General features: G+C 42.7%; 1 protein-coding gene across 7 annotated transcripts in view; it reads right to left on the minus strand.

Annotated features, from left to right (window-relative positions):
- LEF1 (lymphoid enhancer binding factor 1) overlaps positions 1–12,800 on the minus strand; it is a 120,049-nt gene extending 107,249 nt beyond the window's left edge. For all 7 annotated transcript variants that reach the window (XR_012158527.1, XM_073340861.1, XM_073340862.1 and 4 more), the window contains exons 1-4: positions 12,228–12,800; positions 11,345–11,564; positions 8,755–8,818; positions 7,197–7,330 (exon numbers count right to left, since the gene is read on the minus strand). Coding sequence is in view for 6 of the 7 variants with exons in the window: in XM_073340861.1 (XP_073196962.1) it covers positions 7,197–7,330; positions 8,755–8,818; positions 11,345–11,548 (402 nt within the window). In the remaining variant the exon portion in view is untranslated. The remainder of the gene's footprint in view (positions 1–7,196; positions 7,331–8,754; positions 8,819–11,344; positions 11,565–12,227) is intronic.
- Positions 12,801–14,704: the final 1,904 nt, after the last annotated feature.

Below are 14,704 nucleotides of genomic sequence, written 5' to 3' on the forward strand. Positions count from 1 at the left end.
CCCCTCTAGATGCGTGCTAGTACGCTAAGCGTACCACAAGCTTAAAGGCAAAACACAAGTGCCAAGCACTAGGCTCTTAGATTTCTGGTCTTACTTGAAGCATGAATGTTCAAGGGAAACAACTAACAGGATTCTTTTTATTAATGCCACCAAATACTACAAAGTGCAAATATTCTAGGCACAGTGACTTTAGCTTATAACAAACAGAAAGCCAACAGACCCAGCCACTCATGACAGTCCAATGATGGGTTACAAGGATAACTGTACCTATGGGGACCCCTCAGGCTGCTACTGACATGGCTAGCATTTTGCCAGCAAAAGGCCACTTTGCTGGGCCTGAAAGCTGGACAGAGCTCAAGCTATCTGCATCCTCTGGGCTTACTACTCCTGCTCACATGAAGCCACTGGCTCTCAACCTCATCCTCTGACTTAGGCTGTCCCTTCCTATACTCTGGGAAAGAAGGATCCCTCTCCTTACTGGCTTTCATATGCGGGTGGTAACATTGCATAGTAGTGATCCGGCAGATTTGTTAAAAACACTTTGTCCTCATCTACACGGTCCAGTTAAGACACACAGGGTCATTGTTTAGCCATGCCATAGTAAGAAGAGGAGTTAATTGTGATTTAGCTAATGTAGACATGGCTTAAGTTAAGTACTAGAAGAGATATTTTATTTGTGGTTCGACCACTCAAAATTACTTAAAAAAAAAATTGTTCTGTATACTAGTGGTAAGAGGCAACTTTCCATCACTATAGCACATACATCTAACAAGGTTTTTAGAAGACATACACTAACACTTCACTGTTTTAGTGACATTTCCTTCTCATATCAGAGGAGCTTTTCATACCCAAGACAGATGTTAGAAACTTAGTCAGTCAATCTTGCAGCTCTTCTGCATCCAGACTGAATGACTATAGGCATTGAAGAATATGACATGTATTTGGCAAGGTTTCTTCCCCCTTTCTTCTTGGCATCTAACATTATGGATGGGATAACAAATGAATGCCCGTTTCTTTAGCACCAGATCCTGCATGGTACTGAGAGCCTGCAACAAGCAATTCTGATCAACATTTTCTCTGGAGCATGACTGAAAAAGAAAAGATGACCACCACACCAACAGGATGACATTTTACTTTTAAACCTCCTTAAAATGAAAGTTGCAGTCTCCAGTTTTTAAAAGTTGCATTAAATTTGCTTGTCTATACACAGCCTCTGGCTATAGGGGGAAATAAGAGATTATGTCAAATAACCAGATCAACTAAAGCTATGAAGAATCAAAAGTGGAGCAGTGAGCAATTTTTTTTTTTCCTATAGCTCAGTCCAAAGCCAGAACGGTGTCACTGACTGCTTTCTATTTCTCCACAGCCAGTAAGGATTTTTAACAACTGGTCAGTTGTGGAAGTTCATTTCCAAGTAAGGGTTGCACCAGCTTAAGAAGGAGACGAAAGCAGCAGTAGAAAACCACTATGTGCTGAATGCCCTCATTAATGGCAGGAGAAGGACAGTCAATACACAAGTGAAAAGTCTTTTTAAAAAAGTGCACTGTATATGCATAGGGCCTTCATAAGGCCCCAGGCAGCATCATTCTACATTGTCACAGCTACTACAGTAGTCCTTTGAAACAGGGGCAAACCAGAGGCACTCAGGTAACTTCTGTTCTGTCTCACCCATTCCTCTTCCCAAATGTCCAGCGTACTTTGTTTAACAAATGAGAAACTGAACCCCATGTAGTTTGTCTCTGTTTCAAAGGACCTATCTCAGACATCACAGACTGATGCTCCATGCGGCATCACAGCTGATCAGAGCCAGGCCAGCTAGCAGAAATGGTTGAAATAGTAAGGTTCACTTGTTCATGCTGAGGATTTCCCTTTTCTCCCATCCATGTATGAGCTGGATGCCCACACTGGAGTAAAAAACAAAAACTAAAAGAAAAAAAAAATTCAAATCTTCCATCTGGTCTAAGGGCCCCACTTCACTTCTATCCAGACTGTACCAATGAAGTACCAACTTAGGTACCAAATTTTGGGCAGCTCCACATGTGATTTTTTTAATGTATGGTATTTAATAAGCGAATTTTCTTAACCCCAAAGTTAATCTTAAAAAACAAAAAAAAAAGTGTGGAATTTCAGTGCTGGTGAAAGAGTGTCTTGACAGCCTTGGTGAATAAAGTCCTCTGTTTACCTATACACTGCCTACCAACATGCCACCACTCTGATTATTGTAGGTGGAGGAGGGTGAGGAAAAGAGACAACTGTTTAAAAACAAAAAAAAGAGTAATAGGAGTAGTTTTGTCTAGGGCCCATACAGGTCTTGATCTCAGTTTATTTCCGCTCCCCCATCACTCATCTTATCTTGCACTCAGACTCACAAAATATCCATTAGAAAGTTAATTCCTGAATTAGGCTGGTTTCAAACTGGTGACTATCCAGTCTCCCTGTAAGTGCCAACGTTGACACCTTCAAGAATGAAGCTTGCTTTCTCGAAAGGTAAGTTTAAGAACTCAACTTTGAGCTATTTGAAGCTTAGCCAGGCAACATCATCTACTCTGGATATAGAGGCACCAAACCCCCACCCCAAAATCCCATACTGTTATTAGGCTCCCACAAACACTCAGTAATCAAATGCCCTACCCTGTTCTTGAAGGGACAGCTCCCACTGACCAAAATTGTTAGTCTGTATAATCATTTTTTGTCTTAAGCCTTCTCCCAACTATGTTTCACTTATCTTGAGATGTAAGCTCCACAAGGCAGAAACGGTCTTGTGCATCTGTACAGCACCTAGCACAACCTGGGCTCCAAATGCAATTGGAAATTTTGAACATCACTCTAACGACTTTCCACATTAGAATTCCTTCCTGTGGAACGTCTAATGAATTCCATATGCATTGTCCATAGGGGACTATATCCAAGCCTTTTCCAAATGTTGCTGAGAATATTCTTCAGTCTACTTAATAATTCCAGCTGCTAATCAAAAACCAGTTTGGACATTAAAAGAATTCTTACTTTCTGCTAAGCATGTATGCATGCACATTGCGGGTGGGGGTGCGGGGGGGGAGGGGAGAAGTGTGGAAATAGAGTTGCAGGAATTCTATACCATACAATATAAAGCCTAATCCCTAGGAAAGAGATGCATTTAATAGCATAGTAGGAATTCATTAAGGAATTTTAAAAATACAAAGGTTTTTATGAAGGTTTTGCTCCAAGAATGCTACTTGAAACTAATCTTGCTCAAAGGGCAAAAAACAAACAGCTGCCTACTTTTTCCTGTCTTCAACACCCATGCTACGCACCAAAGAGAAACCACTAAAAGAACTCTCCACTTCACGGGACTCATTCACCAGGTGTTATTGTGGTTTTCATATTATCCTGTGTGTGCGAGCATCACTTTTGCTGCAGCTACCTAAATGCATTTCTTTGCTCTTTTGCCTACCCAGCTATCTGATAAGGAGTATACTGTTATAGTGGCTTCTATTCTACAGTGCTGGAGGTGTAGAAGAGCTTGTAGCTTGTTTTTCTGCAAGTAGTAAATGAATGATCAGTTACCGGGGCGGGCGGGCGGGGGGGGGCAGGGGGGAGGAGAGAATGCAGGAGGAGAAAGTAGCCTAACCCTAGTAAAAATTGAACGCAAATTTGACTCTCATCTCTCTACATCAGTGGTTCGCAAACTGGGGTGCCACTTGTTCAAGAAAAGCCCCCTGAGGGGCCGAGCCAGTTTGTTTACCTGCCGCATCCGCAGGTTCGGCCGACTGCGGCTCCCACTGGCTGCAGTTCACCACTCCAGGCCAATGGGCGCTGTGGGAAGGGCAGCCAGCACGTGCTGCTTCCCGCAGCCCCCATTGGCCTGGAGCGCCGAATTGCAGCCAGTGGGAGCTGCAATCAGCCAAAACTGCGGACACAGCAGGTAAACAAACCGGTCCAGCCCCCCAGACGGCTTTCCCTGAACAAGCAGCGCCCCTAGTTTGAGAACCACTGCTCTACATCAAGAACAGTGTCAATATCAGCTCATCAGAAACTAAACTCTATAGTAAAGTGCAAGATGTGTACTAAACATCGAAAAAGGAAAATTAAAGTCCAAAGAATCAAGTATGCATGAAGAAAATTTTAGCATTTTAATCAGTCTTTTGAGTCATTTTTCCATTGTTCTGAAATTTTCAGGAATCTTGACTAGTTTTTTCACCCAGCGTCTTTTCTAAGCACGATTACTGACAGTATTGTTCTTCCTCTCCCAAATCAAATTAATCTTGACAATAACTGCTTGAAAACTTAGCTACAAACATCACTAGTACTCCCCTGGCCCTTGCATACAAGTCTGTACATATTGCATACAAAGATCCAGAGGAAAAAGCGCAAGTTGAATGCCTGGACACAATTTGCCCACCCCAAACTGCAAGCCTCAGACAGGAGCAGCTCCATTGGCATGACTGGTGTCCCCCCCAGGCAAAAAATAGAAGTTATTCAACCATGGGTGTAGTTTGACCCAACCCTGCTGGCAAATAGTTGCACAGCTTTATGCATGTACCTAATTCCATTAAGATCAGTGGAATTATTCACATGCATTGAGTTAAGCACATGTAGCGTTGGCAGGATCAGGGCCTGAGCTTGTATCCCTGTCCTCTGAAGGAAGAGCTGGTTTTACACTATTATGTCTAATATAATGAAATAAAATTGTGTTAATTAGAAAGGGCCACTGCAGCTAATATCTATTCAGTTTAATGAGCATTTTACTGGATTATCTGAATGTAAACAAGTCAGACTGTTCAGATAGTGTGGGGAGAAAATCAGAATCCTGAGGTTGTTTCAAATTCTGTCTAACATTCCCAGGCAACAGATGCGGTAAACAAGCAGTTGCTTTGTTATGCAAATGAAGAATCTCAGGTATACCACAAGGTTACTCCACACGCAAATGGTCAGGCTGACACCACTGATGAGAGCTTGGGTCTCTTAAACCGACTTATCTAAACTGTTTTTCAACCTTACTATCTGCAAGGAAACAGAGGGAAGTTGAATGGGTGACAGTTAGAAGCCCAACAAAGGTAGAGAGCAGAAGTGACGAGGTGGGAAGGCATAACTGCTTACCACATAGGTTGTGGTTAATAGCAACGTAAGCAAGTATAATCTTCTGGATGCAGTGTTTTGATCTCTCTCTCTCTCACACACACACACACACTCTAAAAGACAGCTGTCAAGTATAAAAACAAAGATGATAGTTCAATTAAACAAACAAATAAAAAAAGATTAACTCAAGCATGTAGCCTTGTGGTTAAGTCTGGAGATTTCAGTTTATGGTCAACATTAGTATATTACAAGAACACTATTTTACAGGAATTGTGGTGCTGCTCCAATACGCTCCCTTAGACATTAGGCTGAGAGTATTGCAATTAAATCCATCTGCTTTCTATCCCCGCCAATATCACAATAGCTACTCAAATATTTCTACAATAAAAGAAAGCTGATCAATTTAGTCTGAAATATCGTTCTTCCACTATCTGAAGAGATGTACCAGTAGTGTGCAAGTAAATAACTGATGTCCCACTGTAACGCATTTAAGAACAAAACATTTTGAAATTTTAAATTCTCTAGTCATTTTTATAGGGCAACATTAAGAAGTTGGATTTATTTTGCTTCCAAATCTTGCACTCATGTATTGTTTCTTGGAGAAAGAGAAAGTAGCACAGGGTCTTATTAAATTCCTGATCTTCAAGGAGACATGGATCTGAGCATTAAAGACTTCCAACTGACTGCATCCTTTTTGTCAGCAAGATAGAACTGCAGTTTAATCTATCAAGAATTTTTATTTTACATATCTTTCAGCAGAAGCCAGTATACAAAGACTACATGGGATATAGTTTGAGTGCTTCAAAATTAAGTATATATAGACCTTCAAGCGGAAATTAAAAACAAAACAAAAAAACACCCCCAAAAAACCAACAGGTTTTTCCATCTTCTTATTCAAGACAGATTTTTTTTAAAGACAAAACTATAAAGCAGTATTGTATACAACTTTTTTTTATTCTTTCAAATGTAAATAAGGTTGCAGAATATAAGCAACATTTGCAGCAGGGTTCAGAATGCCAGAATCGATTGTGTCATTCTGAATTCAAGCACCTATATTTGGTGGAGACTGTCTCCAATGTTTAAGTATAATGTTTTGCTGTTAAAAATACCAATATGGATTAATTCAAAGTTTTTCCAAACAAGTTTAAAAAAAAAAAAAACACAGAAATAAAGTTAGAGTAGAGAAGTTGCCAAACACTTTTGCATCTTACTAGCTCTCCATTACTAGGAAAAAAAAATGCAAAGCATACAAATGAATAAAATGTATGAAACAATTTCATACCATCAGTGGAATTCTACAACAGGAGACACACAAACAACTTCCGGTTTTCCAAGGCAATTCTGCTAATGTGATTTCCTCAACTAGAATTAAATTTACAAAAAATTCCCACTGATTTACAAAAACAAGTGGGAATTCAGTGTACAGATGTTAATCAAGCACACTTCTACACCAACCAGAGAAAATTACTCATCTTGACAGTAAATCAGGGCCAATGGCCAACGGCCAACACATGGTAGAGCACAAACACAAAAGCTACTCTCAGCTACATCTTACATAGTTATCTTAGTTCATCCACAATTGTTTCACATGCTATATCTTCAACTATGGTTATTTTTCCAGGTGACATTCAATCTCACAGACCCGACAACTTCACACAGAGCAGCCTGTGTTAGAAATAATATCAGCTAAGAACAAGTAGATGAGGAAAAACATTTGTCAGCTCTTTTTGAATGTCGTGTACCGATTAGCAATTCCAGTAGTCCTACCCCCAATTCTCTATTTTCCCTCCTAAGCAGGAGGGACTAAAGCCAGTATAGGAGTATTTCTGTCCTTCCCATCACTATAAAGGTAGCATTTACACCATTCCATCACAGCTTATTCCATAAAGTCACATTAAAAGGTATCTTTTTCAGCCTTATTCAAACACAAAACTCAATACTTCACTTATTAGATTTGCAGCTTTTCCTCCACCAACCCAATCAAAATCCTCGGGAAGTTTATACCCCATATGAAAGCAGCATACAGAATAGCAATGTATTGTTCATCTTAGTTCTATTTAACATATAATATCAAAAGTGTAATATACGGAACAGAAAGCAATTTGTCTCTCCAAAGACTATTTGTATAACAGGTAACTCACTGTTCTAGGGATGGGTGGAGACAAAGATCCATTAGACATGTAGGGATCATTGTTCATATTTGGCATCATGATATACCCAGAATAACCAGAGTATGATGGGCCTTTGCTGTATAAACCACCATCCGGATGTTTTCCTGGGAAAGAAAATAAGAGTTGTTAATTTAGCTTCCACTTAAGTTTTTCTGGTACATTAGAGACATTTTACAGTAAGAAATGCACAATATCTTTTTTTTTTTAAATCTTTGGAGAGGTGGAGGGGGGCAAACTGCTAGGGACTTCCATTTTATTTTTATTGCTTTCTGACAGCAGTTACTCACTTAAATGGTTTATTAAACAGGCATTTGTTAGGAACTGCACTTAAGATATGGGAAGACTTCAGTATAGCCAGTCTATTTTATGAGTCTATTCAAACACAAACACAGAGATTGTACTAGGATGATTTGCATAAGAGCCTGGAAGAATAGACACACATGTAATGCACTACATTAGATTCTAAAGCTACTTGGTGGTCTTTGCTAATAATTTTTAGACACCATAAGAGAAACACCATTTCTAGGCTGTGTTGGTGCATTTCCATTGCATGAACAACAAGCAATGCTACAGACATCAAATAACAGCAATGGAGATCAAATGTATAAAGCAGTAATTCTTTCATTTTAGGTAGCATATGGACTTCTCCCATCAGTTACACAGCTGGTTGCAGGAAAGTGCAGTAGTATGGTTAGACAGAGACACTTCCTTCACTAGCTGACATACTGCATGTATGAACAATTCTTTCTGGTCATGCTAATTGAAAGCTATTAAGGAGAATAGGAATACAGGCTGGTGTGCAAGGATACCCTACTGCTTATTGGGGCCTATTTAAAACAAAGGGGGTTCCACTTCCAATTTGTGGAATATCTAATTTAAATAATAAAAGGCTATCAACAAGGACCAGGACTGACAAAAAGCTGAAGCCTCAAACTCTCATTTTAATTCTAATGGAGATCCTCCTTCTTATGAGCTATACCCCACTATAATAATATACTGAAGACAATCCTACATTACTGTCCAGCTTTCTAAACTAAATATGTACACTGTCAGTTTCACTCATCTTCCTTAATGAAGTATTAGAGTTCACTGATTTGCACATCAAAACATTAAAATGTTGTTCCTGATTTTTTAAGTGACAGACTTGGGTTGGAAAGTGAGCACACAACTTCTTAATATACATAACTCAGTAAGATTGTCAGAATGAGGGAAGAGAAAAGACTTATATATGAACTACTTATATTCTAAAAATAGTTATTTTTTCAGCAAAAAGATCTGTTTGGCCTACTTACTTCAACTGGCAAACAACTGAAATACCATTTAGTTACTGAAGTTAGATGAATACACACCAAATCTCATTTTTGCTCAACTTCGAAAATGTTTGGATTTTTTCCATAAATACAGGTCACATTTTATATACAAGTTCAACTGATTAATATTGCCTTTTAGTAAGCAAAGTTACATCTGTGTACACATTGAGAGGGACATAGGAAGTAACAATGTAGAGTAAAGAATAAGCACATCTCACCTTCTTCAGAATGTTCTCTGCCTTTGTCATGATAGGATTCCTGAGCTTGGCCTTGCCTGGAAACCTAACCACACAGAATCCACCATTAAAAAACAAAAAACAAAAAAAATGGTATTTTTATACGTATCTGTTCACTTTTGCTTAGCACTTGATCTTTCAAAAAAAATTATTAAGTGTCTAGGTCAGGAGAAGCAATTGTATATTTGTCCTACCTCATGCTAAAAAGGAAGTGTGCTAAAACATAGAATGGTCATTTTTATTACAAATGTAATAACCATGTGGTTCTACAAAGCAGGTCTAGCACAAGTAGTGCAGTAATTTACTAAAGGGCCTTATTTCTTAAGAATACTTTAAGCTTTAGGAATCAAAATAGTATTCCTAAATTGGTATAAAAGAATAATGAAAATTGAGTGCCCCCACTATATGGGCTTTTAAAAATTCCCTCCTTGTTCTTAAGTTGTTTTCATGTTAATAAATTGCTATCAAAACAGTTTGTGCAAATCCTTTAAAGAGTTTACGATTAATGCTCTGACCTTTGATTTTACCAAAGAAATTCCATGGCTACTTTAGGCCTAATACTATTATAGGATCCTGTGACTCATATGAACTTGCTTGCCCTGGGCTATGGAAATGGACATCTGAAGGAGAGAGAAGGTCCTCCTGCATACACACTAAAAAGGTGTTTAGCACTCACTTGAAATATGACAGTGCAACACTGCAGATTCCTTTATTTTTTAAAAGGCTATTTTTACAACATGCAGTTTGGCTTGATCATGAGACAGCCTGGAACTGAGAAAAAGCCAGTTAAGCTTTTGGATAGTCCCCTAGTGGAAGCTGCAATAGAAGCCAAGAACCAGCATGTCAATTCTGACTATAAGTGAAAGGTTGTTTGTTAGTTGGCAGAATTAATCTACAGTCAAAAATAAGACTTCCAGAGTCAAAGCAAGGTAACTTCTAATGCTTTTATTGGCAGCTGATCTCAGTATTGCAACCCCAATATATTAGCTTATTGCAAAACAATTCCCAATCAATATATCAGAGGGGTAGCCATGTTAGTCTGGATCTGTAAAAGCGGCAAAGAGTCCTGTGGCACCTCATAGACTAACAGACATATTGGAGCATAAACTTTCATGGGTGAATACCCAAAGCTTATGCTCCAATACGTCTGCCAATCAATATAGTTACTACAGATCCACCTTCTATTACTCCCTCCCCCCCACAAAAAAACCCACCATGCCCATTCATTAGTTACTAGAAGTAGCACTATATAAAAACCAGCAGTTCAGTCCATTAGTTGCTCATTCTAGTTTCCTAAAATCATCACCAACTGAAATGCAGGGATTAGGTAAAAAAAAAAAAAGTGAATAAAATGGTTGAGATGTGATCAAACTTGAATAGGAGTCTTCACAAATCTTGTTGAGCAATCTCAGATTGTTACTCAAATCCACCACTTAAACCTAAACACCAGAAATTCATGTTGTGAATGCATCAGATCTCGGGCACCAGATGATAGCCATCTACAAAATCTGACTCCCCAATGCAATGAATTTCCCCAAATCCCTCTGTGTTTGAGGGTAAATCTTGGGATTTTTCTAGGTCTGCCTCTTAAATGTTTTCACAGGCCAATGCATTTTAGTAAGATAGAGGGGTGACCTTCTCCCCGCGAAAATTTCCTATCAGATGCTGAAAGATGATCTGCAACTTCTCCCCACTCCTTTAAAAAAAAAAAAAAAAAAGCCTAGTTAGCTCCCTCCCACAGGCACCCACGTGTCTCTATTTACTCTGCTCTGATAGCTTACTGTACTAACAAGGCGTTCGAGCCGAAGGAGCCCCTAAGCAAAGAACAAGTTTGATAATGCACAGCACATGGCTCCAAAAAGGGGGTTTTATCTCAATTCGGGCTGGAGCACACGAGACAGACCGGCAGAGAGCCGACGCGGCCGTGCTGAATCAATCATCACGGGTCTCCCAACAGTGTGCGCCCAAAGTTGGGGGCAGATCAAAGAACCGCCGGCCCTGAATGAAATAGTACCATTGCCCAGGCTCTGCACACATCTCTCCGGTTTGCAAAGAAGGTCTCGGTGTTCGCTCTTCCACTCCCCGCACCCCTTACACGCACTCCTAAGCGCCTGCCCTCCCATTCACGGGAAACTTGGCGTATTCGCTCACAAAGCGCGTTGGTCAAAACCGCATCTCGCTTGGCGGCTGACGACGTCCTGTTTTCCTTTGCACCCCCGCCGTCCCCTTCCTCTCTCCGGCATTTTTTAAGCCTCCGCTAAAAATAGACGTGCCAGGAGAGGTGCCCACAGTGTTGCTTGCATTTGCCTGTACCGCCTTTAATTCATCCAGGTCTATTAACCCGATCCAGGACCCTGGAGGAGTTTGACTGTAGAACCAGGGGGGCCAGGCTGGAATCAAGGTGCTTCAGAGCCCTATAATGAGCAAAACCGCGAAGAGGCGTGTTGGTCTTCCCTGGCCGAAGTCTCTAGAGCTGCCCCCTCCCAAGATCCCTGATCAGTGGGTCTCTGAACACTCCGTTGGCATCACGAACTGCACAGCAGCTGGCTGCCCTGCCCTCGGACCCCCTTACCTCATGCCCATTGCTGTTGGGGGTGATCTCTGACTCGTTAACGAGAGAGGACTTGATGTCGGCCAAATCTCCTTCTTCCTCCGGGTGGCTGATCTCCGCGAAGATTTTCTCCTTCTGGGGATCGCCTTCGTCTTTGAAAGGGATCATTTCATCTGTGGCGCACAGCTCCGGATCCCCCCCACCGCCTCCCGGCAGCTGAGGCATAATTGCTCTTTAATTCCTGCTCCGCCCGGGGAACAATAATAATAAAAAGGAAGAATAATAATATTTATTACGTCTTTACGAGCCGCTTGCCCTCGCTACTCTAAGCCTCCCCCTCTCCATCCCACCCACCCCCCTCTTCCCGAAAGAGGCCAGGCGGGCACAGCCACCGGGGGGAAGGAGGGTCTGTCTGTCTGACTTGTCGGTCTGTCTGCTGCTGGGGGGGGGGGTTACATACACTTCCTCCCTCCCCCGGTTTCCGTTGTGTCTGCAAGAGGACAGAAGAGTTTGGAGAAGTTGGGACCCTTCTGGATCTTTTATCTTCTCCGGGGCTTCTTTAAAAGGAGAGGCTCCCCCCCCCCCGGTTCCCATTCCCCCGCAAGCTACAGGGGGAGAGAAGATCCCGCGAGCTCCAGCTCGTGCAGCAGCCGGAGGGGCGAGCCCGCTGCCTGGCAGAGCAGGAGCGTTCCCTGCAGCCCCGGCCCGCTGCCTCTCCGGTTCCAGCGCAGCCCCGGCGCTCAGGCTCTCCTTTCTTTGGGGGAAGGGGGCTACAAAGTTCGCCTCTAAAGTTAAGGGGGGGTCCCCGCCGGCCAGTCAGGGAGGCGGGGAAGACGAAGGGGGCCCGGAACGCGCTTCCACCGCCGGCTCGCAATAACCGCCCCACGCGCAAAGCCAAACCCACCAAGCCTCTTTGCTTTTGTCCTCTCCCGCCCGAGCTCTCCCCGGAGCGCCGCTCTCGCCTCTGCGCCGCGCCCGGCTCGCCCGGGCGGCGTGAGAGCCACGAGGAAAAGCAAAACCCCGGGCGCGGGTGTTGAAATCACGGCGCGCGCGGGCGGCGCGAGCCAGGAAGAGTTCTCTCTCTCTCTCTCTCTCTCTCTCTCTCGAGGCGTCCCAAGGCGCCTCCGCATTCACAACCCCTAAAGGGGGCCAGCCCAGCCGCCGAGAGCCGCCCGCTGCAGGCCGGGGATGGAGCACCCCATGGAGGAGAGACACCCGGCAGCGGCGGCCCCTTTTGCCTCCCCAGGTGCCGCTGCTTCCTGGCTTCAGGGCCGCCACCAGCAATCCACACGCGCGCGGTCCCAGGGCACCGTCTCCCGCCTCTCCTGGGCTGGCCGACGGGAAGGCGGCGAGGCGCGGCTGGAAGCCTGTCGGACGAGTTCCCGGGGCCCGTGCGCGTCTCTCTCTCCCGGGGCAGGGGCAGGCAGAAAGTGGAGAGGGACGGACCGAGCGCGCCCGCCAGAGCGAAGTGGGAGCCAGTCTCTGTAATGTAACTTTAACATCCCCTCCACCCACTCCGCCCCCCGCCCCCGCCTTCTCTCCGTGGACAGGGCGGGGGCGGGGGGGGGAGATGAAAGAGAAGCCGCCGCTCTGATTGACAGCACATTGATAGACACTCTGGAGAGGGAAGGGAAATGGATCCGCGCCGCAGCCCGGCTTAGCTAGCTCGAGTGCGAGCCGCCAAGCAGCGGAGAGAGCTGCTGCAGCCTTCTTGTTAAATACAAAGAAGTCGCCTCGGTTGTCACAAGCCAGTAACGAGGAATCGGTAAAGCGATCGATTCGTTCAGTTCCAGGGCAGAAAGGGGGGGAGAGGATAGAAAGTGAAGCGATTTGGGGGGAGGGGACAGGGACACTTTTTAAAAAAAAAATCTGTCTTTTTTTTTTTTTTTTGAAAGTGCAGAACTACTGCATGGTACAAACCTTCAGTAGTCTGCATTTAGTCAGTGATGATTTTGCAAGTTCTCAGCATCTTGCGGTAACACTGATTATTTCAATAATGCAGAGCCGCCAAGGGCGGGGGGAGGCTGTGAAGGGAATTACTACTCTAGGGGGTGGAGGTTTATAATTCACCCAAAACGGAACACACACACCCCGAAGAGGGCAAAGAATAGCTATCTAAACATCCCCAGACAAATCTGTAACAAGGATGTGTTTAGGATGCTTTGTTAAGACTTCCCCTTTTCCGAGACAAGGGGGGATGCATACGCATTAGATTGTTCGCAGGGGGAAAGGGACCTAAATATTTTTTTAAAAAAATGTTTGGAGTAATTTCAGCTGAAGGGCAGAGTTATTAGATCGTCATTAAACATAGCAATCCAGCAACTGACGGAGAGAAGTACCTGGCTAGTAGTCTTTGAACAGACAATGAGATAAACAGGTATCAGGGGCTCACGTTTCAAGTCATCAAAATAAACTCTAATAAACATTTTAGGAATAGCAAAAGACAATCAACTCTCCTCCCTATCCCATTCATTTAGAATTTTTATTGTTAGCCCTATGTATTAAACAGCATCCAGGGTATCTGTATAAAACACCCAGCGTTCAGGGCATTTGGAAATGTCATTAATATGCATTTACTCTGATTATCCTATCTATGTGGTGTTGTAAACACATGTTGTGCAGGAACCAGCTGAAATTACTTTGGCATCGGACGACTACAAATCATGTTTTGTATAGCCGTTGTAAAATTGATAAACATACAAGCTCAAGAACACGGTGAAATAGAAATGTAAAGATATTTTCAATCCGTTTTTAACCTATTATAATTTTACGCTTTATAAGAGACCCCTAGACGGCAAAACTGCTTTCGCTGAAATAATCATGAAAGTTAGGGTGAAATTCCAAAAGTTAAATATTTTCTTTACATCATTTCCCATGCAAACTGTAATTAAAATCCAGCGGGAATATAAAACTGACAAACCCTGATATGAAAATAGAAAAAGAGAAATGAGGATATGTTTGTCACGTTATTAAACAAGTGCACTAAATGCATTAGAAAGCAAGACATTAAAATACAGACCCCCAAAAGAAGCTAACGTGTACAATGTTCCCTTAATTAAACAAACATTCTATTGAAGATGGTTTGCGTAAAGTAATTAAGAGGCGGTTGTTTGGAAAATGGGGAAGTTAGTGATAATTTGTAAAGTCTGAAAGTTACACCTAATTCAAATCCTATTTTCTCCTTCATGTTAATTGTTCGGACTTCCATACTCATTGCAGACACCTCCCTTTGCTCTCAAAATTATTGCAGGCAAGAAGAATGAGTTTAAGCTACCTAATGGGACCCAATTTAGAGAGAAGGAGGAGGAGAAGATGTTCCATTTGGTGTTTTCTCGCAGGGATCTTCTATTTTGGAAAACTAACGAAGCCCATTAGATGCTC

The sequence above is a fragment of the Lepidochelys kempii genome, chromosome 4, assembly GCF_965140265.1.
Source record: "Lepidochelys kempii isolate rLepKem1 chromosome 4, rLepKem1.hap2, whole genome shotgun sequence".
Taxonomy (NCBI): domain Eukaryota; kingdom Metazoa; phylum Chordata; order Testudines; family Cheloniidae; genus Lepidochelys; species Lepidochelys kempii.